General features: G+C 55.5%; 2 protein-coding genes across 2 annotated transcripts; both read left to right on the top strand.

Annotated features, from left to right (window-relative positions):
- Nucleotides 1–3822: 3822 nt before the first annotated feature.
- Nucleotides 3823–20912, top strand: TIMM44 (translocase of inner mitochondrial membrane 44). The gene is made up of 13 exons (XM_007953683.1): nt 3823–3867; nt 6340–6444; nt 8348–8518; nt 11450–11530; nt 12602–12751; nt 13957–14096; nt 14408–14493; nt 15241–15333; nt 15417–15541; nt 17276–17326; nt 19634–19723; nt 20444–20554; nt 20793–20912. Exons 1-13 carry the CDS (start codon nt 3823–3825, stop codon nt 20910–20912), a joined length of 1368 nt encoding a protein of 455 aa, XP_007951874.1.
- A 1613-nt stretch (nt 20913–22525) lies between these two features.
- On the top strand, nt 22526–22774 carry CTXN1 (cortexin 1). Its single transcript, XM_007953682.1, has one exon. It carries the CDS (start codon nt 22526–22528, stop codon nt 22772–22774), a length of 249 nt encoding a protein of 82 aa, XP_007951873.1.
- Nucleotides 22775–22981: the final 207 nt, after the last annotated feature.

Below are 22981 nucleotides of genomic sequence, written 5' to 3'. Positions count from 1 at the left end.
ATAAGGGCTCTTCTTCCCCCACCTTCTCTTTTGCTTTTTGATCTGCTTCAACACACTCTCCCTGCACACCCTTGTCCATCTCCATGATTTTAGCTGCAACCAAGAAGTCATCTGTCTAGTCCACCTCTCGGCAGCAAACCTAACTAGTTTTCCCCTCTTGGAGGTTCCACAGAAATCTCTAACAAAGCCAGAGTGGAAGTCCTCACTCCCTAACTCCATCAGCCCATATCACCCTTTTATAATGCAAAAGCTTTCGACAATATGGCAAACACACCATACAACCAAACAACTTGCCCACCGGCCAAGGCCTCTTGCATGAACCTTGTGGAACTCAGGTTGCACGGCCATGTCAAAGTAGTGCCACTTGGTGACCGCATTCTCCAAATGGAAAATAGTATCCCAGGTGCAGAAATGACAAAGACCTTAAGTGCTTCAAGGCAAGTGTGGTAGTTAAGGTTGTGTGTCAACTTGCCCGGGCTGTGGGTATGAGTGGCTGTGCTGGATGTAGTTATTCCCCGTGATGAGACTGTAATCACCTGCATGGTGGAATCTGCTGGGAGCAGCTAAGGAGTGGCCTTTGGAGGTGTGGCCTACTTCCAGGATATAAAGAGAGGCTTTGAGATGGTCTCTAGCTTTTTGGCATGTTTGGATCCTGCATTTGGCTGAGTCTTTATCCAGTGGCCTGCCATGTGCCTATGGATCTTGGGACTGTACCATTCTAGTTGCTGCCCTTGGCTTTGTCAGCCTCAGCAGCCAGCAGCTGCATGAGCTATGAGAAGCCTCGAGCTCCAGTGAGCCTGGAATAAGAGCCAGAGCTGAAGCCCAAGGTTGCAGGGCCTTTACCTGGCCCCTAGAGCTGGGACTCTGAATTCAGACTTCTAGCCTCCTAAACTATAAAAGAATAAATTCCTGTTTGTTAAAGCCACCCACTGGTGGTATTTCTATTATAGAAGCACTAGAGAACCAAGGGGAGCTCTGGTAGCATAGTGGCTAAGACACTTGCCTGCTAACCAGACGGCTGGTGGTTCAAACCCACCAGCCACTCCTCGGAAAGAAGGTTGGGCAATCCTACTCCCGTAGTGATACTGCCTCGGAAACCCAAGGAGGGGTCGCTATGAGTCGGGTTTGACTCGACGGCACGTAACAACAACAACAACAGAGAACCAAGAGGAGCTCTGGTAGTATAGTGCCTAAGGCACTTGACTGCTAACTAAAAGGCTGGCAGTTCAAACCCACCAGCCACTCCTTGGAAAGAAGGTTGGGCAATCCTACTCCCGTAGTGATACTGCCTTGGAAACCCAAGGAGGGGTCACTATGAGTCAGGTCTGACTCAAAGGCACATAACAACAACAGAGAACCAAGACAGCAAAGTCATGTCAATTCACACAAAAAATTGATGGGACCTGCTCCCAGCCAGGTCTCAGCTTCCATTTCTAGTTTAGGGCTTCAATCAACAGGATCCTTCCCAAAGTATTGTGCAAGGGTGGATGCATTCACTCTAACTCTTGGAGAACCTCACTTGCCACTTTCTCACCTACTCACAAAGGTTCAAGGATATATCCTGTGGCTTGTGCCCAACTATCTACCAGGGCACCACTAAGGAAAGCTTGATGCTGTTGGTCTGGCCGATTCTGTCAGTTATTGTCATGTCCAACAGTCAGAATCCATCATCAGTGTCAGCCTAGTCAGCCAGTCAGCCCTTCAGGCAGTCAGTCAGGGGCTGTCAGTCAATCAGAGACTAACAGTCAGTTAATCAGTCAGCCAATCAGAGCCAGAGTCAGTCAGAGTTGGTTATGACCAGTCTTTCAGTCAGTCAGACAGGTGGACAGTCAGTCACTCTGATTCACTGACTTCAGTCAAGAGTCAACTAGCACCCTTACTTGGTGTCAGTCAGGGTCAGTCCTTTAGTCAATCAGTCAGACAGTCAGACACTGGAAAGGCAAGGTCAGAATCAGTCAGTTGACCTGTCAGTTGTTGTCAGTTTATTTTTGGCATTAGCTGCCATCAAGTTGGCCCCTGACTCATGGTGACCCCATGCACAATGGGATCGGACTATTGTGATCCAGAAGGTTCTCATTGGCTGATTTTCAGAAGTCAATTACCAGGCCTTTCTTCCTAGTCCATCTTAGTCTGGAAGCTCCACAGAAACCTGGTCAGCATCATAGTAACATGCAAGCCTTCACAGACAGATGAGTGGTGGCTGTAATGTCAGTCTAATCAGCAGTCACACAGGCAGTCTGTGGAAATCAGTCCTTTAGTCAGCCAGTCGGTCAGATAGGGGAAGAGGCTGTCAGTCAGCATGTCAGTCAGCATCACTCTACTCAGCCTAAATTAGTCAGAGTGTCAGTCAATCCGTCTGTGGGTCATTGCCAGTCCAGTTAGCCATAACTTAGGGCAGTCAGTTTAGTCAGTGGTGTTCGTGTCAGTGAGGATTAGTCCTTCCACCAGTCTAGTCACGGGAACACAAGGTCAGAGTCAACCATCAGCCTGTCAGTACAGTCCTTAGGGGGTGCGCGATGCCTACCGCACTGGGTGACAGTGTCAGAGGGCGGGTGACACCAAAATGACGGTCTACATAGACTCCCGAGAAGCCGAGCCTGGTCAGAACCGAGGGACAAGCCTGGATTCCGCTGCCCCCTCTCCTCAGGGACCGTGTCTAGGCGACGCGGCGGTGACTTCCCAGCCTCTGCCCCCCAGCGGCGCCCGGGGAGTCGCGGCCCGCGCCAGACTCCGTTGGGAGTGACGGAGCCGAGTTTCAATGATTCCGGAAAGTTCCTCTGTCTGCCGCCCCCCATCTCCTGCGTCCCACGCGGGGGTCAGCGGCGGGCAGGAGGCCCAGCCCATGTGGCTGCGATCGCCGGGCCTTTCCGGCTCTCAGTGCGCAGCAGCGGCGGCTGCGCGGGCATCGAACGCTGCGCTGTGCTGCTCTGCCCGGCGCGCGGACCCCCGAGGGCAGCAAGCCGGAGCGGGAGCCGCACTCAGCGAACCTGGCGCGCGCCCGCCAGGTCGGTGCGCGGAGGGGCCGCGCAGAGCACGGGGCGGCCGGGCTTCCCGCTTCTGATTCTGTATGGTCTGCTACAGGCACAGGTCCATAGAGGGAGGTGACACAGTGACGCCACTGTGTCAGTAGAGTCAGTGGTCATTAGGTCATTCAGGCAGACGGTCAGTCGGGATCAATCCTGTCAAGTCACTCAGACGGTCCCTGAAGGACAGTCAGAACCTGTCAGTCACGGTCAGTCGCGTCATCAGGTCGCTGAGTCACTCATCAGCCGTCAGTCAGTTTGTCGGTCACGGTCAATCAGCCAGTCAGTGTGATCAGTGGGTCACTCTCAGTCAGTCACTGTTAGGAAGAGGCAGAGTCAGTCTCTGTTGGGTTGGTCCGCCGGCTAGTTAGTCAGAATCCAGCTGAGTCCGTCCTGGTGATCGGTCAGTCCGCCTGCGTGTCCCTCAGACCACCAGAACCCTGAGCAATCTGTAAGGGAATGACAGCTCCAAACTGAATCCACGCCTTCAGGCCACGTCCTCTCTCCGTCTCTCCCAACCATAGGTCTTTGCCTCACAGTAGTGCCCGCCCTCCGGGACCACATCCAGTCATAGGCCCTGTTCTTCTAAACCCTGCCCCCTAGCAGTGACCCGCCCCCTTGCAGGCCAGCTGGATGCGCCCTCACAGTCCTATCACAGACCTCTCTCTTCCAGGCCCTGCCCCTCTAAGGAGCAGTGTCCAATCAGAGGACTCTCCCTCTCCGAGACCCCCCCTCCAGGAGAGCGACACGATGACGCCATCGGGCCGCGCCGCGGAAAGGTCACACGGGATCGTCCAACATGGCGGCGGCGGCGCTGCGGGGAGGCTGGTGCCGCTGCCCGCGGGTGAGCGGACGTGCGGGCCGGCGGGGTGGGCATCTAGGGGATTCCTGGCCCGCGGCCTGCAAGGCCTCCTTCTCCTCAGATCCTTCGCCCCCGCGGCCTTACCCTGGGGTTGGGCGAAAGACTTGAGGTTGGGTCAGCCGAGGCCGGGTGGGGGGGTCCTGAGTGAGGCCTGAGGGCGGGGACCGAGCGCTTGTGGCAGGGAGTGGGAGACGTGCAGCACGACAGGAAGCAGATCGCCCCTCACCTCCTGCTTGGACCCCACGTGCTTGAGTTGGCAGCGGCCTGTTAAGAACAAGTAACGAGGGGGAAGCAAAGTGACAATCACGTCTGTCGTTTACATACCAGCTCCTCTGCCAAGAGCATTTCCTGCCTCGCCTCTCGTATCCCTCACGTGGAACTGCGGAAGGCGGTTCTCGAGTGGCCAGAAGCTTGGGCCCTTGAGTCCTTAAGGCGTTGGGAGAGGGCGTGGAGAGCTCACTCGGAATATAGCACTTGATGTTGCTGCTTGTGCCTGTTTTAGGAAACTAGCAATCTGCCCACAGGCCCGGAGCTGATGGGTGGCTCTCCAGCTCCAAAGCCCAGGCCAGTCTGAGTACAGAGGCAAACTGTTAAAACTTGTAGGCTTTCATGTGTAGAAAAAAAGGAGGTGTCTTTGACTTAGAACTAGTTTTTTCTGTTTCCTTGGCTGCTTGTCTTTTGATTGAAGGTGTAGAGGTTGAATTTACATGGATCTGGATTTAGTCACAAGAGCTTGAGGGAACCAGCCTCAAATTTCTCTTCCAGAGTAGGCAGCCATCCACTTATGTTTTGGACCATGACTGAGATCAGTGGCTCTGGGGTCTATGAGTGTAGACAGATTGAGAAATAAAACAAACTACAGTAAAATCTGTTAAGCTGGAAACTGTGTAAGGTGGAAACTTGTCAGAGAAGGAAAACTTAAAATACTTCCTACTAAAACGAGTGATAGAAAAGTGATAAGGCTGCACCTGTCAAAGGTGGAAAATTTCCACCTAGAAAAACAAGGCAGTGCCGTCAAGTTCCAGCTCTCCCGGGTTTCACTGTATTTAATTTCCCAAGAATGACTCTCACATAGCTGTAGGAGATAGTGGTTTGGCACATTCCTTGGTGTTCCCAGAGCTAGAAGTCAGGGAACATGGAGAGAAGTCCTGTTGTGAAGAACTATCGAGTGGATTCCGACCCATAGTGACTCCATGAGGTAGAGTATAACTGCCCCATGGGATTTCCTAAGCTGTCATCTTTACAGGAGCAGATCGCCAGGTCTCTCTCCTGTGGGAACCACTGGGCGAATTTGAACCACCAACCATTCAGATAGCAACCAAGCACTTAACTGTTGTACCACCACATGTGCAAATGGAAGGGTGGTTCTTTTGGATCATTTGGTGTCAGTGTGCTAGTCTTCGTGCTGGGTATAAGGTCCTTCCCTTGTGGAGCTGAAGTTCATCGTGTGGTAGAAGAAAATGCCTTTCACTTGAGGTTAGCTGGCTCTTGACCTCAAATGACTCCCCTACAGTGCTTTTGGCCCAACCCTTAACCAGGACACTGCAGGTTTCTTCAGGGCTGAACCTGGACCACTATCAGTGTTTGCCTCTGAAAGCCTGCTTCTTCTGTGAGAGAAGACGGGCTGCCAGCATCAGGGCTCAGGGCCAGACTACAGGATTAAAATGAAACCCAAACCCACGGCCATCTAGATGATCCCAATTCATAGCTACCCCATAGAATGGAGTAGAATTGCCCCATAGAGTTTCAGTTAGTAGCTGAGTGCTTAACCACTGTACCACCAGGGCTGGAATGTTAAGTCTCCCTCCCCCATCTGTCAGGTTGTCCTACTGTAATGACTTATGTGTTGTTGCTAGGATATTGGAAGCTATACTACCAGTATTGCAAATACCAGCAGGGTTACCCCGTGGTGAACTTGTTTTAGCAGATCTTTCAAACTAGGAAGAAAGGCCTGGCACTATTCTTCCAGCAGTCCTTGAAAGCCATATGGATCACAACTGAACATTGTCTAGTATAGCACTATATGAGCCTGTGAGGTGGCACTTGAAATACACAGCCACAGCAGTAGGCTTCGAGCAGATCAAAGGTCACGAAGATGGTGCAGGACCAGGCACCTTTTCCTTCTGTTGTACATGGGGTCGCCATTAGTCAGAGCTGACTTGATGACAGCTAACAACAACAACATATTTAGCCTTCTTCCCCTGTAACTCGGCGTTTCCTGGGACCCATCCATTTTCCCCTGGTTCAGAGGCGAGGGTGGCTGTAAGCCCAGAAGCTGAGGCTGCAGTGTTTCTCTTTCTGCCGGAATCTACCGCTTCACAGACGGTGGGAAAATTGACATGTCTCAGTGGGCAGCAGGCATGCGATAGAAATTGGTGAATGGGTCTCAGGCTACTGCTCCTTTTTCAGTCACCCTCTTGTTTTAACAGGTCTTTCTCTTTTCTCCCCAATCAGAGATGCCTCAGGAATGGAGTCCAGTTTCTTCCTAACCACAACCTAGTGCCCCTACCCCATGGTTCAAGTTATCAGATATGCCGACCAGGTGGAGAACTGCCCCTGGTGAGTGGTTCTGGGCATGAGCAAGCTGACAGTACTGGGAGATCTGAAAAGCCAGCATTCCACATCCAAGGCCTTCAGGTTACAGAGCCCAGCGTGCTCGGGAAATAGTTGACTAATTCCTACTGGACATCTTTAGGGACGAGGTGCTCAGGCTCACAAAGTAGTGCCTTGTGCCAGTTCTAAAGGCTAGTAAAGCCATCCCTGTGTTGAATGGAGAGTCACTTCCCTGAAGCCCCTCCTGTGGGCCTCTCATCAAGCGACACTCCCTTTTCTGTCATAACAGCCTTTTAGGCATTTGAGCCATCATGCCATTGTTCCCTAGGGCTGACTTGCCCAGGTACACCTCCCCCATTCGCTCAGTCCTTCCTCCCAGGGAGCATTTTTCTAGAGTTTTTGCCCTCCTGATCTCTTACCAGCTAAGCTTGTGTCTCGCCACTGTGAGGAGAGAAAATTATGAGCCCCACACCCTTCCCCAAACCTGTGTGCTTGGACTGTCCACTCCCTCCTCCCCTTCTGCACTGTACCGGGAGTCTTCAGTTCAGACAACTACTTCCCCGCACTTGCCTTACACGGGCTCTATCCTCCAGTCCAGTTCTGGAGTGCTTATGGGCATAGGACCCTTAGTTATCCAGTCCTCCAACACCCACGATTTGCAGCCCTAGAGGGTATGGTAAGGCTGAAGCAAAGTGGCACAACCCCAGATGGTCTTAGAACCTGGCTGAGCAGGGTAGCCTTGGAATGGACTGCAGCATCCAGGCTCAGGGCCGCTTTCTCTGACATTCACCCATTGCTCCTGGAGCTGGTGGAGCAACCCCAGCTGCATAGCTGGGGTCACACCCAGGGAAATGGCGGGAGTAGCTGGCTACAGGCAGCCACCTCCCCATGGCACAGTGCTCTGACAGTTCTCGTAGCACTGTTGCTCTTCTTTCAAGCCACTGTCAGTTACATGTATGGCAAGCAGGGATTTGAACCTGGCTTTGCCTAACCTGGAGCCAGTGTTATCCAGCCACGTGCAGCATTGGCCCTTGTGTCTAGAGCCTAGGCCGTGGATGCATTGGGTTTTCCCGAGGGTGGGAATCCTGAGCTTGAGTTCTCTGTGACTGAGCCTATGGGCCCCAAGAGGGAGGATTGTACCTATCTTGGGGCCCGCAGGTCGGTGCCACCTGGTTATTGAGTGGCCTTAAAGGACACAGTTCTCCAAGTGAGGCTGAGAGGAAATTGGCCTAGCCCCAGAATATCAGGGAGTCACCCTGTGTAGGAGTCTTGGGATTTAGAGGCTCAGAATCCTTCCCAATTCTGGGATGAGGGGCTATCAGGATGATGACCTTTACCCTGGGTGAGTGTGAGTGCATATTTCTACACAGATTGTTCGGGACATTTGACTACATTCTTCACAATACATGAACATCTCATTATTTCTGTTCTGGTTGTTCTGTTTCCATTAATTTAGCTTCCCTGCCCCTTTACATTTTCATATGTGTTTTAAAGTCATTGTTGACCATCTGGTCTGGTACAGACAATTTTTTAATAGAAGCACACTACTCAACAGGTGATATTGTTTGTTTTATGAGTCCAACTGTTATTTACCTAAAAGGTGACTTCAGCCTAGTTTCTGTTCAAGATTTAAAGAGTGTCTCGGGGCTATAGTCTCCAGGAGTCCTCCAGTCTCACCCAGTCCAGGAAGTCTAGCTTTTTGAGATTCTGTTCCACATTTTTCTCCTCTTCCCTCAGAGTCCATCTGTTAGGGTTTTTTTCATTTGTCTCTCACCATTGTGGTTATTGTAAAAAGATAGCTATCCGTTGTTGAACCTGTAGTAACAGAAAGTGAAAACATCATTTACTATCCCCCTGTGCTCACCAGACAGTTCGTCATTTCTAACTTTTTCTTTTAATTTCTTTCTAGTCCAAATCCTATTCTTCTGGCAGCAGAAAAGGCTTCCTGTCCGGCTTGCTAGATAATATCAAACAGGAGTTAGCCAAAAACAAAGAAATGAAAGAAAGTATAAAAAAATTCCGAGACGAGGCCAAGAAGCTGGAAGAGTCTGATGCGCTCCAGGAAGCCCGAAGGAAATACGTAAGTGCCTTCGCTTTGCATCTGTGTCGGCTGTCAAACTGTGTCCCCAGTCGGGATTTCCCTGGCCCCAGAGAGCCAGCCAAGCTCAGGGCCAGGCAGCCTGTGAGGAGGTGAGCTCATTGCACCAAGGGGACTGAGTGGCTCACCTAGACCTGGTCCTGTCACAAGACCGGCAGCATTGGGTTTTCTTGGGACTGTGTGAAAAATACATGTCTCAGACCCCTCTTGACCTTGATCAGAATCTGCATTTTTGTCAGTTTTTTGGTGACCAGAAACACAACAGAACATGCACCACGTCAGCAGTTTCCAGACACACAAGTCAGTGACGGTTGCATTCTTCAGTTTATGCCATCTTTCTTTTTTTTTTTTTTCTCTGTAAGTAATTTTTTGTTATAAAAAGCCGTAACAAAAGCAAACAAACAAAAGGCTTGTATCACACACAAAAAAGTATCTCCCCCTGTCCCTTTTCCATCTCTAAACTCTTTAGAGAAAGCAGCTGGTTAACAGTTTAGAGGCTATGCTTAGAGCCATTATTTGTGCCATAACAACTTATCTCCACCCGTATGTTTTTATACATTTTTAAAAACACACCTAGAATAGAACTGGGTAAGAACACTGACCTGAAAGCCATGTGCCATCTTTCTTGACAGCCTTTACCAAATAATTTCATCATTGTCAGCACAGGCTCACTGCCCCCTCAGCTTCTCATCTGTCCTTTTGAGATATAGTTCCTGTCCTTTTGTGATAGACATGGTTCTTTAAAAGACCTTGGCATTTAGGGCAGACACTCTTTATTAATTTGTCTAAACTGTTATTTGGTTCAAAGATGACTTCAGGGCATAGATCTGGTTCAAAGCTTAAATATTGCCTCAGGGGAATAGTTTGGGGAAGTCATCTGGCCTTACCGACTCCAGAAAGTCTGGGTCCCATGAGAATTTGAATATTGATTTTGGTGCTTCTGTCCTAACTCCTGAGGAGCCCTGGTGGCACAGTAGTTAAGTACTCAGCTGCCAACCAAAAGGTCAGTGGTTTGAACCCACCATCTGCTCCATGGGAGAAAGATGAGGCAGTCAGCTTCTGCCATAAAGATTAACAGTCTAGGGAACTCTATGGGGTAGTTCTACTCTGTCCTTTAGGGGCGCTGTGAGTCTGAATTGACTCAGTGGCACTGGGTTTAGTTTGGGCTTTGCTTCTGTAAAGATTAACAGCCTTGGAAACCCTATGAGGCAGTTCTACTCTGTCCTGTTGGGTTGATATGAGTAGGAATTGACAACAGCGAGTGTTTTGGTTTTACCTCCTAGTTTGCTGTGTAGTGTCTGGGGTCTTAAAAGCTGTGTGCACCCATCCAAGGTACGAATTGGTCTCTATTTGCTGAGAACACCAGATGAAGAAGGAATGTCAGGGGTTGGTGTGGGAAAGGGAATGTGTGCTCAGTTGCCTCTGTGAACAGAAGAACTGGATGGTGCCCAGGTACCAATACTGAGCAATTAGATCAAGAATTCTATAGAAGAATCCTGATCAAAAGAGGGAAAATATGGAACAGAATTTCAGGAGCTGCACCTTCACAGGCTCCTCCAGTGATAATACTGCACACTGGATTTGAGCCACATTTCTCCTAAGAGCCTTCTGGCTGGGGCATTGAGTGAAAAGGGAGTAGCAAGGGGGCTACAGTGGTAGTGCAATGATTTCATCACCTCTGTGGTCTTATAAAACCTCTGGTGGTATAGTGGTTAATGCATTTGGTGCTAACCAAAAGGTCAGCAGTTTGAACCTACCAACTGTTCCACTGGAAGAAAGATGAGGCCGTCTGTTTCCATAAAGTTTTACAGCTGTGGAAATCCAGTGAGGGTTGCTGTGAGTCGGAAGCAACTCGATGGCAGTGACTTTCGGTTTTTGGTTTGGTGGTCTCTTACCGCCAGCTCCCAGGCTGTAGCCACTGTCAGTGTGCTCTGTGTCCTTTAGCTGGACTCTCTAAGTACTTGGCGAGGCAGGCGCAGTACCCCATCCTAGTGAGACGCACCCAGCTGCAGAGCTGCTGGCATCTGCCCAGGCCCCACAGGTTTTTTTTTTTTTGACCCCTAAGTTAGGACATGGGCCTAGGCTAAGCAAGGCCCCTGCTTGTAGGGAGTTTCCCTACATGGAAGATGACCTTCCCTTATCTTTAAGGAAGCAGAGTGGACAGAGGGATTGTTCGGGGGTGGTCTGAGTTCCCTAGTGCCGCTATAAAAGAAATACCACAAGTGGGTGGCTTTAATGAACAGAAGTTTATTTTCTCATGGTTCAGGGGCTGGAAGCCTGGATCCAGGGTGTGGCTCTGGGGGAAAGTCCTTGTCTATTGCAGCTTCTGTCCCTTCTTGTCTTGGTGATCTTTAAGGGCATCTTCCCTCCCTCCTTGGTCCTGGCTTCTCTGTCCAATCTTCATTTTCTCAGAAGTTGTTGTTTAGGGAACACTTTGTCCTGATAGGGCCTTATTAACATAACAGAAAACTTTATTCCCATCCTCAGGGATAAGGGTTAGAATTTCAGCACACCTTTGGAAAACAGTTCAATCCATAACCAGAAGAGGTGGCAGCAACTGGAGGCTGGGCTGGGCCGGAGCAAGGGGTGATGCTGAGAGTGGTACCCCCCAAGATGCTGCTGACACGGGGTGGGACAGGAACACCCCTCCACCCACAGGGAGAGACCCACAGCCAGGCACTCTTGTGTGCAGCAGGGAGCTGGACTGCCCTATGTTGCCTGGCAAGGGGCTGTCACCTGCCAAGATGCTTCCCTACCCCCGCCCCCAGGCCGAACTAACTCCTTGCAGAATGTCCCGACCACTGAGGAGAGCTGGCCTGGGCTGGGAGGTCTAGGGAACAAACACCTCTGTGACCCTGGGGATAAGAGCTGTTTAACCTGGATCATAACAAAGAAACCTTGTGTTTTTCCTAGAAAACTATCGAATCTGAAACTGTCCGGACCAGTGAAGTGATCAGGAAGAAGCTTGGGGAACTCACAGGCACAGTGAAGGAGGTGAGGGTGGGACACTGGCCCATGTGCCTCTCTAGGTGCCTGCATGGCTGCTGCTCCATGCTCCAGGGCACACCTGTTACTTGTCTCCTGAAGAGAGGGCGGTGTTGGAGGCATGAGGAAGAGCGCTCTCCCGGAGAGAGTGCATGCAGGCCTGACTCGGCAGCCGTGGGGACCCGGCCTGCTCAGTGGAGGCTGTGATGCTCTGAGGGAGGGTTCTGGAGTTAAACATGATGTTCCTGACACAGGAGGCCAAGTCAGGCTGTGGTCCCCTATTCAGTACCAGGCCGCTTCAGTTAGCGGCCCAGCCCAGTACCAGGAGGGACAGAGGGGGATAATCGGGTTTTATTTTTTCCTTTTCTGCTTAAAAACAGAAGGGAACCACTCTGGAGGGCAGCTCTACACAGGTGAGGGCGGGCATGGGAGTGAGCCTCGGAGCAGAGTGGATCTGTGGCCTGTGTTTGTAGTTTTCTGCTCTCAGGGCAACAGAGAGGGGCAGACTCTGCACAGCTCTGCAGTGCAGCAGGGCCAGCCTGGTGTTGGCCCCTTGCAAATTCCTGGATCCTTGGACCTGGGCAGTTCTGGAGGCCCAGAGGGCCAGGACTACCACCTATCTTTTGAGAGAAAACCAATTGGCATGGTGTCTAGCCTACAGCCTTTGATCAGGGGTCCAAACCAAAGCCATGTGGGGACCAACTGAGGGTTCAGAACCCCAGAAATGGTACCCAGAGTCCCTGGGTGGTACAAACAGCACATGGACTCTGCTGCTAACCAAAAGGGTGCAGGTTCAAGTCCACCCAGAGGCACCTTGCAAGAAAGGCCTGGCGATTTTCTGGAAACTCAGCCATTGGAAACCCTTTGGAGCAGTGTTCTACTCTGACACCCATGCGGTTGCCAGGAGGTGGTAGTTTTTGTTCTTGAGAGCATGGGACTGAGTCTTAGGGGTCAGTGACCGCAGGAGTTAAGGTCACTTCTACAAGCCCTTTGGAGAACTGGCCTCAGCTCCCAGGGCTCCTCTGGTCCCCAAGGGGCTGCGCTAACGCCTCTGCTCTTCCTCTCTCTTTGTCTCAGTAGAGTCTTGATGAAGTCAGTAAAAGTGACTTTGGCCGGAAAATCAAGGAAGGTGTGGAAGAAGCAGCCAAGACAGCTAAGCAGTCAGCTGAGTCGGTGTCCAAGGGCGGGGAGAAGTTGGGCAGGACTGCAGCCTTCAAAGCCCTTTCGCAGGTGAGCTCCGGCCTGACCCAGGTGCTGTGGTTGCGGGAGGCAGGGGCTGAGCTGGGGCAGGTGGCCCTGGGTGGCCAAACCTGCCTGTCTCGAAGATGTTGGCTGAGGCTTTCCAAAGGGCTCTGGCCTGCTGTGCGTCTGAGGTCAGAGTTCACATCTGCACGCTAATCCTTCACGAGGGCCAGCTTCCCTGAGGATCTCACAGTGGGCCTGGTGGGGAAGAGTGGTTCAAGGCACTGGCTCCTCGCTCTCCCAAGGGCTTTGCCAGTTACTGTGGGGAGAACATCCATCCCAACCTTAGTTGCCGACACTCCTGGCTTCTGTCTATAAACGAGCTCTGGTGGGTTCAGGGCGTGTGAGGTCACAGATTCATTCCCTGGACATCTGTTGAGGTTTGGTCCATGCTGAGGTGGCAGGGGACCTGAGCTACACCATGACAGTGGAGCACATGGGGGCCCAGGTGGAGAACGGTGACCGTCAAAGGGCTGCAGGCCTGGGGGGGCAGTGTGGACAAAGCTCTAAAGGAAGAGTGAGCAGGGCTGGTTCCCAGCCACTTGGGGGTTAGAGTTTGTCTGGGAAGCAGTGAGGACCTGTGGACAGGCTTGTGGGGTGGGGAGGCACTGCTATCTGGAGAGCTAGTGGCAGAGGCCCTGAGGGGGCAGAAAGTAGTGACAGGAGGTTGGCATTGGGAGTGGGCCTGGAGCATCCAGAAGTTCAGGGAGGGAGAACTCACAGGGTTTGGGTCAGCTTGATGGGGGGGTGGGCTGAGGCAGGGTCGTAGGATGATCTTGGGGTTTCTGGCTCACATGACCAAGTGGGTTCGAGTGAGAGTGAGGAGTCAGGGCTTGCAGTTGGAAGGCCGTCTGGGGGCAGTCAAGGATGTGTTTGCTGCTTAAGGGGGCGTGTTGGTGGGGCCAGAAGTAAGGCAGCAGTGCTGGCCCCCCTGGGGCTCTGTGTCATTTCCCGGCCAGGGTTGGCAGGTGTCCACATGCAGGGCAGGCAGAGCCAACATTCTGAGAAGCTGGCCCTGAGGGACCTGGACGGGGCATGCGTATGGTCAGGCCTGAGGCCAGGGTATGGGCTCAGCAGAAGGCACTTTCTGACTTGGGGCACACTGCACAGGCCGGTGGCAGCCTGGGCAGGCTGAGAGTCCTGGGAGTCCCTGAGCTGGAGTGCCAAAGTCCTCCTGCCATGCTTCCCTGCAGGGCGTGGAGTCCGTGAGGAAGGAGATCGATGAGAGTGTCCTGGGGCAGACGGGCCCCTACCGGAGGCCTGAGCGGCTCAGGAAAAGGACGGAGTTTGCAGGCGAGAAGATCAAGGAAGATAAAGTGTTTGAGCCCAATGAGTACGTGTCAGCAGCCAGGGAGCAGCGAGCAGCCTGGTCTGGACCCCGGCCTTTCTGAGAGGCCCTGTGCTGTGTTTCTGCCCTCACTACCTGGAAGGCTTCTGCCCCTGTCTGCTCCTCAAGTATTTTCTACTCGAGGGTCCTTGTTCCCTTGAAGGAATTTGGGGGAGGAAAGGGGCAGAGACGCAGGAGGCCAGGCGTGGGGTGGTTGGGCCTGCATCCGCCACTGCCCCAGCTCAGCCCCTCTCCCCAGCAGCATGATGAGGTGTCCCCCACTGGCCATTGCTTACCTGTTGTCCGCCCTTCCCCAGGGAGGCCCTGGGTGTCGTTCTCCACAAAGACTCCAGGTGGTACCAGCAGTGGAAGGACTTTAAGGACAACAACGTGGTCCTTAATCGTGAGTGTGAGGGCTTGAAGGGCCTCCTGGGTGCTGGGTGGTCATGGCAGCAGGGAGGTGGCAGTGAGGGGTCAGTAAGGACAGTGGACACTACGTGAGCACATCTCTGCTCAGGAGAGAGCCCCATTATACAGAGGAGGAGATGGGAGTCCCAGAGGCCCACCACCCTGCATGGCCAAGGGGAACACCCATGTCATGATGTCACTTCCAGGAGTGAGGGGGCCGCCCTAGGTGCAGAGTGCCCCCCTCCCCAGGGCTGGGGGAGCAGCACGGGCAGCCAGGCCTGCCCACCTGCATGATGTTGCAGGCAGCAAGGTGATAGCTGTCCTGCAGGGGGCCAGCGGATGGAGAACCCTGGTGCTGACACCGTGTCAGCTCAAGCCCCTGGAGAGGGGCAGCATGTCTGGGCTGGGACTCTTGGCTGTAAGGGAGGCGCGAGGTACTTGGGTACTGACGAGCACAGCTGCTGTACCCAGCATGCCAGCCCTGTGAGGGTCACAGGAGGCCTGTGTTTCTTTTGTGGTGGAAGCAGCACCCCCCAGGGTGCTACCTCATAAGGTACATGAGCCCACTAGACCCCCACTAGGGGCCCGTGGCGGGCTCAAGAGGTAGGCAGGCAGGCTCTGGGAACGCAGGTGGGCTGTGTGGGGCCACGGGTGCTCCTAAAGCTTATGGAAATGGGCTGCATTTCCAGAAGGTGCTCTACCAGCCCCTGAGCCTGCCCCACCCCCACCCCCACCCCCACAGGCTTCTTCGAGATGAAGATGAGGTATGACGAGAGTGACAACGCGTTCATCCGTGCATCCCGGGCACTCACTGACAAGGTCACAGACCTGCTGGGTGAGTTAGCTGTTCTGGAAACTGTCCTGGCAGCTCTGTAGGGGGTCCCAGCCCACCACCCACCCTCTGCTCTGCTCCCCCAGGGGGCCTGTTCTCCAAGACGGAGATGTCGGAGGTGCTCACAGAGATCCTGCGAGTGGACCCCGCCTTCGACAAGGACCGCTTCCTGCAGCAGTGCGAGGACGACATCATCCCCAACGTCCTGGAGGTGGGCACACCATGCCCTGCTCACCCCTCCCAGCGGCCCCTCTTGTCTCTTTTTGCTGTCGCTCCTGCCTGTGTCTGGCACCTAGGGCATGCACTCCCTCAGATGCTGCCACCTGAGCCAGGGCTCTCAGGGTAGCTAGGCTGTGGGCCTGTGATCTGAGCTCCTATGGGCTGTGCCTGGGGTCCTCTTCGTCTTCAGAGGCTTCAGTCTGTCTGTCAGGCAGCCCTGAGGCAGCACCAGGTCCTTGCAGTAATCCCAGGAACCAGTGGCCCGCTGGCTCAGAGGACACTTGCTCTCTGCCTTGTCTTGCCTTGGCCATGGTCTTTTTGGCAGTCTCGTCCACTCAGTGTGTCTGTTCCACAGAAACACATCCCTTCCTCCCATGGTTGCCGCCTCTCCTGCCAACAGTGAGGCATGGCCAGAGCCTCCTGGCCCCATTTCCCTCAAGCCCTCTGCCTGAGGCTGGTCCCTCAGGTTGCTGTGAGCAGGGACCAGGTTTGTCTCCCAGGGGCAGGGGGCGTTCATCTCCTGGGTGCTGGGGCTCTTCAGGAGCTGGGGTAGAACTAGGTGGCAGGGCTGGGCACTTGGCTGGCCTGAGCAGTGCACCCACAGGGTGCTGCTGCCCCTGTCTTCAGTTTCAACACGTGTGCCAGACAGACCCATGGGTGGGATGGCAGGACAGGGCTGCAGCCAAGGACTTCTTGGGCATGTGTCTCCATGGGGAGCCTGGAATATGCTTCTCCTCCTCCTCCTCTACCCCGGGTGAGAGATGAGGGAGGTGAGTTGCTCTTAAGTCACATCATCTACTGCACACACTCCCGAGGCTCCTCCGTGCAGTTGTTGGCTTTGTCCCTGCCCATCTCTACTTCTGTCCTCCTGGACATGGCAGGAGACTGGCCTTCTCAAGTCTGTTAGCAGGGCTTCACGATGCCCCTGATCCCTGCATGGATTTCTGCCCTGCCCCCAGCCCTCCATCCCCAGCCTTTGAAGGGTGTCTTTCTCCTGTTCCCCAGGCACCTTGGGCAGGGCTGGGAGGATGTAGAAACTGGAGTGCATCCCAAGTGCAGCTGCCATAGCTGGGTGGTGTGCTGGGGTGAGGGGTGGGGACCCCATGGTGTGGCTCCGAGCCGGCCTGCAGTTCTCCCTTGGGCCCTGACTCCTCCCTCCTCTCTGGGGGCTTTCCTCACTCTCGCCAGACCCAGCCCTGGCGCCAGAGTCCTGTGGAAGCCTCTCATCGCCCCTGGAGCATCCTGCTTCGGTTACATCCTCCCTCAGTTACGTCCCCCGTCCACTGTGGGTTCTGTTTCCCCTCGACTGGGAGCATCCTGCCCTTGAGTGGGCCGGGCTGTCAGCAGCTTCATCCCCAGGGAGGGGGATGGCTGCAGCCCCTCGCTCGCCGCCTTGGCCAGGGTGTGAGCTGAGCATCCTCATCCTCATCCTGTCTCCCTCCCCCAGGACCATGGAGACCCAGGGCATCTCCTCAGCCGCCTCCAGCACTGAGAGCTGCAGCCCCACGGGCAGGGACTTGGGGCCCTGGGGAGGGGGCACCCTGCTGCTGCAGCCTGACCCAGGCTCCCCACCCTCTCCAGGAGGCACTGGTGCTGGCCACAGACGGGTACACATGGTGGGGGCCGAGAGTCTTCAGAGGAAAGGTCTCTGTGGAGATCACGTTAGGAGCACTGCCTGGAAGGCCTCCCGTCGTCTCCCGCTGAGTTTCCGTCTTTCCCTTTTTAGGCTATGATTGCTGGAGAGCTTGACATTCTCAGAGACTGGTGCTATGAAGCCGTGAGTCCCCGTTTTTCTTTTTTAGGCCTACAGAGAAAGCACAGTCTGGAGTAGGAGGTCTGCTTAGGCGGCTCAGGGCGAGGCTGGCCTGGTCCCCTGGGGGATGATGGGGTCCTTCTTGGCTTGATGGACCTGGCAGCCCAGGCCTGCCTGCAGTTAGTTGTCTGCATCTGTGGACTGGGCACCGCAGAACCTGCCAGAACTCCTGGGGCTGGGGGCTGGCCGTGGCGCCCATGCTGTAAACTGCTTGTTTGGGGAGGATCCCTCGCTCGGTGCCCACAGAGCACCTGAAGGGGCCCCAGGTGTCCTTCCCTCATCTGCCATTGCCATCTGGAACCACCTGGCAGAACGTCGGCGTGTCGTGATGGAAAAGCAGGGGACACAAGGCTGCTTGTTCCCTGGGCCTCTTTCTTCCTCCCCCACTGTGGTCTAATTCTGGTTAAGAGCATTGTTCTAGGAGAGGAGATTAGAGCCGCGAAGTGAGATGAGGTTTTTGTCAGGGCAGCCCATTCTGCATATCTCCCTGCCCTGCCTCCAGTGCCCAGGAGTGATAGAAAGTGGGACCCTGTGGCCAGGGTGACCTGGGGTACAAGCTGGGCCAGAGGGCTGAGGAGTGGGTGAAAAGACCAGGGAATGACAGTAGGGAGAATGAGACCGTTCCCCCCCACTCCATGTGATCAAGAATGGACCTGAAAGGGAACTTATTTGAGGTCCTGACTCAATCCATGTCCTCCTTACGTAGCCCACTGTCAGAGTCATGAGGGTCAAACACAAAGCCAGGAGCAGCTCCCCAGACACAGTTTAATGAGCTGTTGTCATGACGAGATCCTAAAACAGGTCAGAACAGACAAACCAGTGTCCTGCCTGGGGAGGAGCAGCATGTTCTGTCACAGCCTCCCCCTGACCTCTAGTGGGGCACAGGCTCCTAGAGCCACCCCCTTTATAAAAGGTTAGGGCTCATGGGGGCAGCCAGGCTTCTTGCTCAGGACAGCATCAGTGTTCCCGCAGGGTCATCTGGCCACCACCTCACCTGTGTGGTCCTACACAGTCTCATCGTGGGTTTACTCAGCCCCTTTGTATAAGCGGTAAAATCTCAGCTAATTCTGTTCCATGCCCGCTTACCAAATGACCCTGAAAAAAGCCCAGGAGAAGATGGCAGGTCTTCTGTTGAAACACTCCCCTGCACAGTGACTAATCCCGCTGGCATTTCGGGGGGTTGTGCTTTGGGACCACGAAGATGGGGCTGATTATCTTTGGCAAGTGGAGCTCTGCTGGCGTCCCTGGAAACAGCTAACGTAGCCACTCACACCCAGGTGTTTTTAAAATGTCATCTTTAACAATTCCAACAACTAGGATTAGCACTCTGTTTCCAACCCCCCCTTCCAGTGGAACAGTTATTTCCATAAAAAGTATATGCTGTTGGCATATCTCCTGCCACAGCCGTCTGCCGAGCTCGGAGGCGCCTGAGTGGAGACACGTGGGGCCACCCGTGCCCTGAGTTACTGGGGTGGGATGGAGCAGGTACCATGAGGCTAGAGTTGTCATTTAGGGCTCATGCCCAAGTGTCAGGGCATTCCTGCCCCCAAAGGAAAAATAGGAGCCCCTGGGTAGTTGAGGTGGCGAGCGGGCTTGGCTGTTGCCCGTAAGGTTGCAAGTTTGAATCCACTTCAAGGTGCTCTGGCAGAAAGGTCTGGTGATCTTCAAACAAATCAGCCACTGAAGATCCTGTGGAGCACAGTTCTCTCACACACCGGGCTGCCATGAGTCGGAGTCGACTCCATGGCAAGGGGACAACGGGCTGCCTGGGGCCAGGTCAGTAGCAGCAGGCAGGTGGTTGCGGAGCAGCCCGATCCTAGAAGAGACGTTGGGCCCGGGCCAAGGTTCCTGGTGAGAGGAGTGTAAGCTAAGCCTGCCCCAGAGCGTTTTAAATAGTTTGCGGGAGAATTGCCCACTTTGCTGATTAGCACTGCTGTGACTTGGTCTCGACAGCAGGGCTGTTTTCCTAATAAAGGGATGTGGGAGGTCTCAGCCAGGCCAGCACTTCAGTGGCCCGGCCTCTTGTCGAGAGCGCGGCAAGTACCAGGAACCGTTTGAGGAAGGTGTACACACGGCCTCCAGGGCCAAAAACCCAAAGCTAAGCTAGGGACTTCTGTTGGAGACTGCTTCAGGACTGGCTGCAGGCCCCTGAGCCACCTCAGCCTCAGCTGTGCAGGGGCTGGTCGTGTCCCCACCACCACCACCCATGGGAGGGCACTGGCCTTGGCCCACCCCAGTGGCTATCCCCATGGGCATGTCCTCTTGTTGCAGACCTACAGCCAGCTGGCCCACCCGATCCAGCAGGCCAAGGCCCTGGGCCTCCAGTTCCACTCCCGCATCTTGGACATTGACAACATTGATGTAAGCACTCTGCCCAGGGCTGGGCCAACCCCAGGGCCAGACAGGGAGGGCATTGAGGCAAGACTGCGGGTGGGGCCAGGAGGTTGCCCTTCTAGGTGCTGGGGGTGTATGTCAGTCCTGGTTGCCTCCTGAGGGTACTGAGCACCCAGGGGAGGCCCAGCCAGAGCAGGGGCTTGGACTACATGACCTTGAGGGTCCCTGCAGGGTACAGCTTCTGAAGTCCTGTGTTTGGAATATTTTTAGCAGGGGCTGGGGACTGCCCAGATCTCAGGTTCTGGGCCTCCCAGGTTGATGTCCCTGCCCCTTCCTGGGAGTGGTAGGCTTTGTCAGGACTAAAGTTCCTCAGTTTCTCTGGAGGGAGCTCTCCTTGGCCTATGCCTGGCAGGCCCTGGCCTGGGAGCCCTTCATGTACCTGTGCAGCATTGGCCCACACTGGTTGGCCCTGGGCAGAGACTCCAGCAAGGTGTGCAGGGCCTACACAGAGCCTCAGTCAGCTCAGACCCAGTCCCAGCAAAGGGCAGGGGGCTGAGGACTCTGGGGTTGGCTGCCTCAGGTTCCCCCGGGCCTAGTCTGACAGCAGGGTCTGAAGCCTATAAGCAGATGAGCCAAGAGAGGCTCTTGGTGCTGGTACATCTGCCTCTTAGTGGATGGGATGTCCAGCAGCATGAGAAGGCTGGGGAGCTCTCTGAGGTCACCTGCCTGTTGGCCCCTTCCCTGCAGCTGGCCATGGGCAAGATGATGGAGCAGGGACCTGTGTTGATCATCACCTTCCAGGCCCAGCTGGTGATGGTGATCAAGAACCCCAAGGGCGAGGTGGTTGAGGGCGACCCGGTGAGTGGGGGTGGGAAGCCTGGATGGGACCCAGCCTGGGACCCCACATGCAGCTTCTGGTCCTGTGGTGATGCCAGTTCAGAGCTGGGAGGGGATCCCAGGCAGAGGTCAGGCTTGGGCTCAGAGGCCCTGACCTGTTAGCTTTACCAGCCCTGAGCAGCCCCTGGGGGGGTCCTCATGATGGCTGCCTCACATAGCCTGTGCCCTCTGAGAGCCACCGACATCCCCATCTCTTCAGGACAAGGTGCTGCGAATGCTGTACGTGTGGGCGCTTTGTCGGGACCAGGATGAGCTGAACCCCTACGCTGCCTGGCGGCTCCTGGACATCTCTGCCTCTAGCACAGAGCAGATCCTCTGAATGCAGCCCCACCACTGAGAGCGCCGGAGCTGGACCAGCACACAGTGGACAGACGGATGGACGTGTGTTTGCCTGCAGCCACTCCAGACATCTGGGCCAGGCAGAACCAGCTGGCGAGGGAAGGGCCAGGCACCCTCCCTATGGCGCCAGCCCCTGCACCACCACCGGACTAAAGGCAGCTGGCAGGGGGCCTGGATAGTGCCAAGAAGCCCCCAGGGTCTGGGGAGCCATCTGGGGGCAGGGTGGTGGGACACAGGCCCTGCCTCAGTGGCTGCTGGCTGCTACCTCAGGCAGGCTGTTTTAGTTCTGTATTTTTATTTTAACAGTGCCCTTCCTGTACATGAGTGAGATTTTTGAAAATAACAATAAAACCCCAGATGCTGTAGAGCAATTTGTATGGCCCAGGCCCCTGTCTCTGGGGTGGGGTGGGGACTGAGACTAGGGCCAGCTGGTCATGGGGAACAGTCAGTCACTGAGGGCACTGCAGCTGCAGGAAGTGTGGGAGCCCTGGAAGAGGAGGAAGATTAAGGGGATATGACTGACGAGAAGTAACGGTTGTCGGTGGAATCAGCGCCAACCTGTGGTAGCCTCATGTGGGCAGGACACAACTGTGTTCCATAGTTTTCTACACAGCTGTGACATTTAGAACAGAGCACCAAGCATTTTGTTCAGGTGTGCCTCTAGGTGAACTTGAACCGGGAGCCTTTTGGTTAGCAGCCAGCCTTTCTGTACCCCATCCAGGGACCCCTACTAGAGAAGACTGAACAATTCCTCCCCTAGCGGCTTAGCCAAGGTTGCTGAGGACGGAGGGTGCTGGGTGAGGTGGGGTGGGGCGGGGCGGTGCGGTGCGGCTGAGGTCCTGGGGGCTCATAGGCCCAGGCAGCTTGGACAGGTGGTCTGCGTTGCCAGGGCTTGGGAGGGGTCGAGGCCCGCGCGCGGCTTCCTGCGCAGCCTCCGCCCTTCGTGGCCCCGCCCACCGCGCGCGGCCCCGCCTCCGTCGCCATGGGAACAGTCGCGGCGGCCCCGCTCGCGCGCGGCTCGCCTGCCTCGGTCTCCGCCGCTCCCGGGGCGGGTGGGGTGGGCTGAGCCGGAGCTGGGGCCGCCGCTGTCGCCGCTGCCGCTGCCGCCGGGGAAAAGCCTGAGAGGAACCGGTGCCGGTCCTGGGAGAGCGCAGCTGCTGGGTAGTCTGTCCCCGTCCGTGTCCAGCCCAGGGTGAGGGGCGCGCGGGGCCGAGGGTGGTGGGGGAGGGGGCTCCCTGGAACGCTAGAACAAAGGGACCAGGCGGGGATGCGGGAACTCGCCTCCGCGCGCGCGCCCGGGCTGCGGCCGCTCATCGCACCTGTTGTGCGCCGGCCCGGCAGCCGAAGCTCGCCCTGCCCGCTCCCAGAGCCCCCATCTGCGCGCGCGCCCGGAGTTCTGTCCCCTCGTGGCGGTTTCGGCGTGCCCGCGGCCTGGCATGGGCGTGGTCCGAGGACAGAAGCGCGGGCGGGGAAGGGTACCCGCAAGGTGAGGGTGCGGCAGTGGGACGATCTATGAGGGTCGGGCGGGCGCCGCCTTATCCCCGCCCTGGCGGGCCTCCTTTTCTTCCCGCAGGGCACGCGGCGATGTGAGCCATGAGCGCGACGTGGACGCTGTCGCCGGAGCCGCTGCCGCCGTCTACGGGGCCGCCGGTGGGTGCGGGCCTGGACGCGGAACAGCGCACGGTGTTCGCCTTCGTGCTCTGCCTGCTCGTGGTGCTGGTGCTGCTGATGGTCCGCTGCGTGCGCATCCTGCTCGACCCGTATAGCCGCATGCCCGCCTCGTCCTGGACGGACCACAAGGAGGCGCTCGAGCGCGGGCAGTTCGACTACGCGCTAGTCTGAGGGGGGCGGGGCCCCGGGCGGCCCACCTCGGCATCTACCTTGTGCGGGCCGGACCTGGGCGCTGCCAGGCCTGGATTGTGATCAGGACTCCGCCCGAGAGCCCCAGCAGAAAAGAAGTCCAGCTCTCCCCTCCTCGTACTCCTATGTCCCCTCCTGGCCAGGCTGGAACCTACCCCATGCTGTTATCTGTCCTGCCCTGTCTTCTCT

Source organism: Orycteropus afer, unplaced genomic scaffold, assembly GCF_000298275.1.
Source record: "Orycteropus afer afer isolate SDZICR_OR568_19922 unplaced genomic scaffold, OryAfe1.0 scaffold00405, whole genome shotgun sequence".
NCBI classification, from domain to species: domain Eukaryota; kingdom Metazoa; phylum Chordata; class Mammalia; order Tubulidentata; family Orycteropodidae; genus Orycteropus; species Orycteropus afer.
The sequence above is the reverse complement of the archived record's forward strand: the minus strand, read 5'-3'. Positions and strand labels throughout refer to the sequence as shown.

What these genes read in the sequence shown, in the direction of transcription:
- TIMM44 (XM_007953683.1), top strand. Translation starts at nt 3,823, where the DNA reads ATGGCGGCGGCGGCGCTGCGGGGAGGCTGGTGCCGCTGCCCGCGG. An exon ending in AAAGTGTTTGAGCCCAATGA is followed by an intron (nt 14,097 to 14,407) that starts GTACGTGTCAGC and finishes GCCCTTCCCCAG; the next exon opens with GGAGGCCCTGGGTGTCGTTC. An exon ending in CAACAACGTGGTCCTTAATC is followed by an intron (nt 14,494 to 15,240) that starts GTGAGTGTGAGG and finishes CCACCCCCACAG; the next exon opens with GCTTCTTCGAGATGAAGATG.
- CTXN1 (XM_007953682.1), top strand. Translation starts at nt 22,526, where the DNA reads ATGAGCGCGACGTGGACGCTGTCGCCGGAGCCGCTGCCGCCGTCTACG.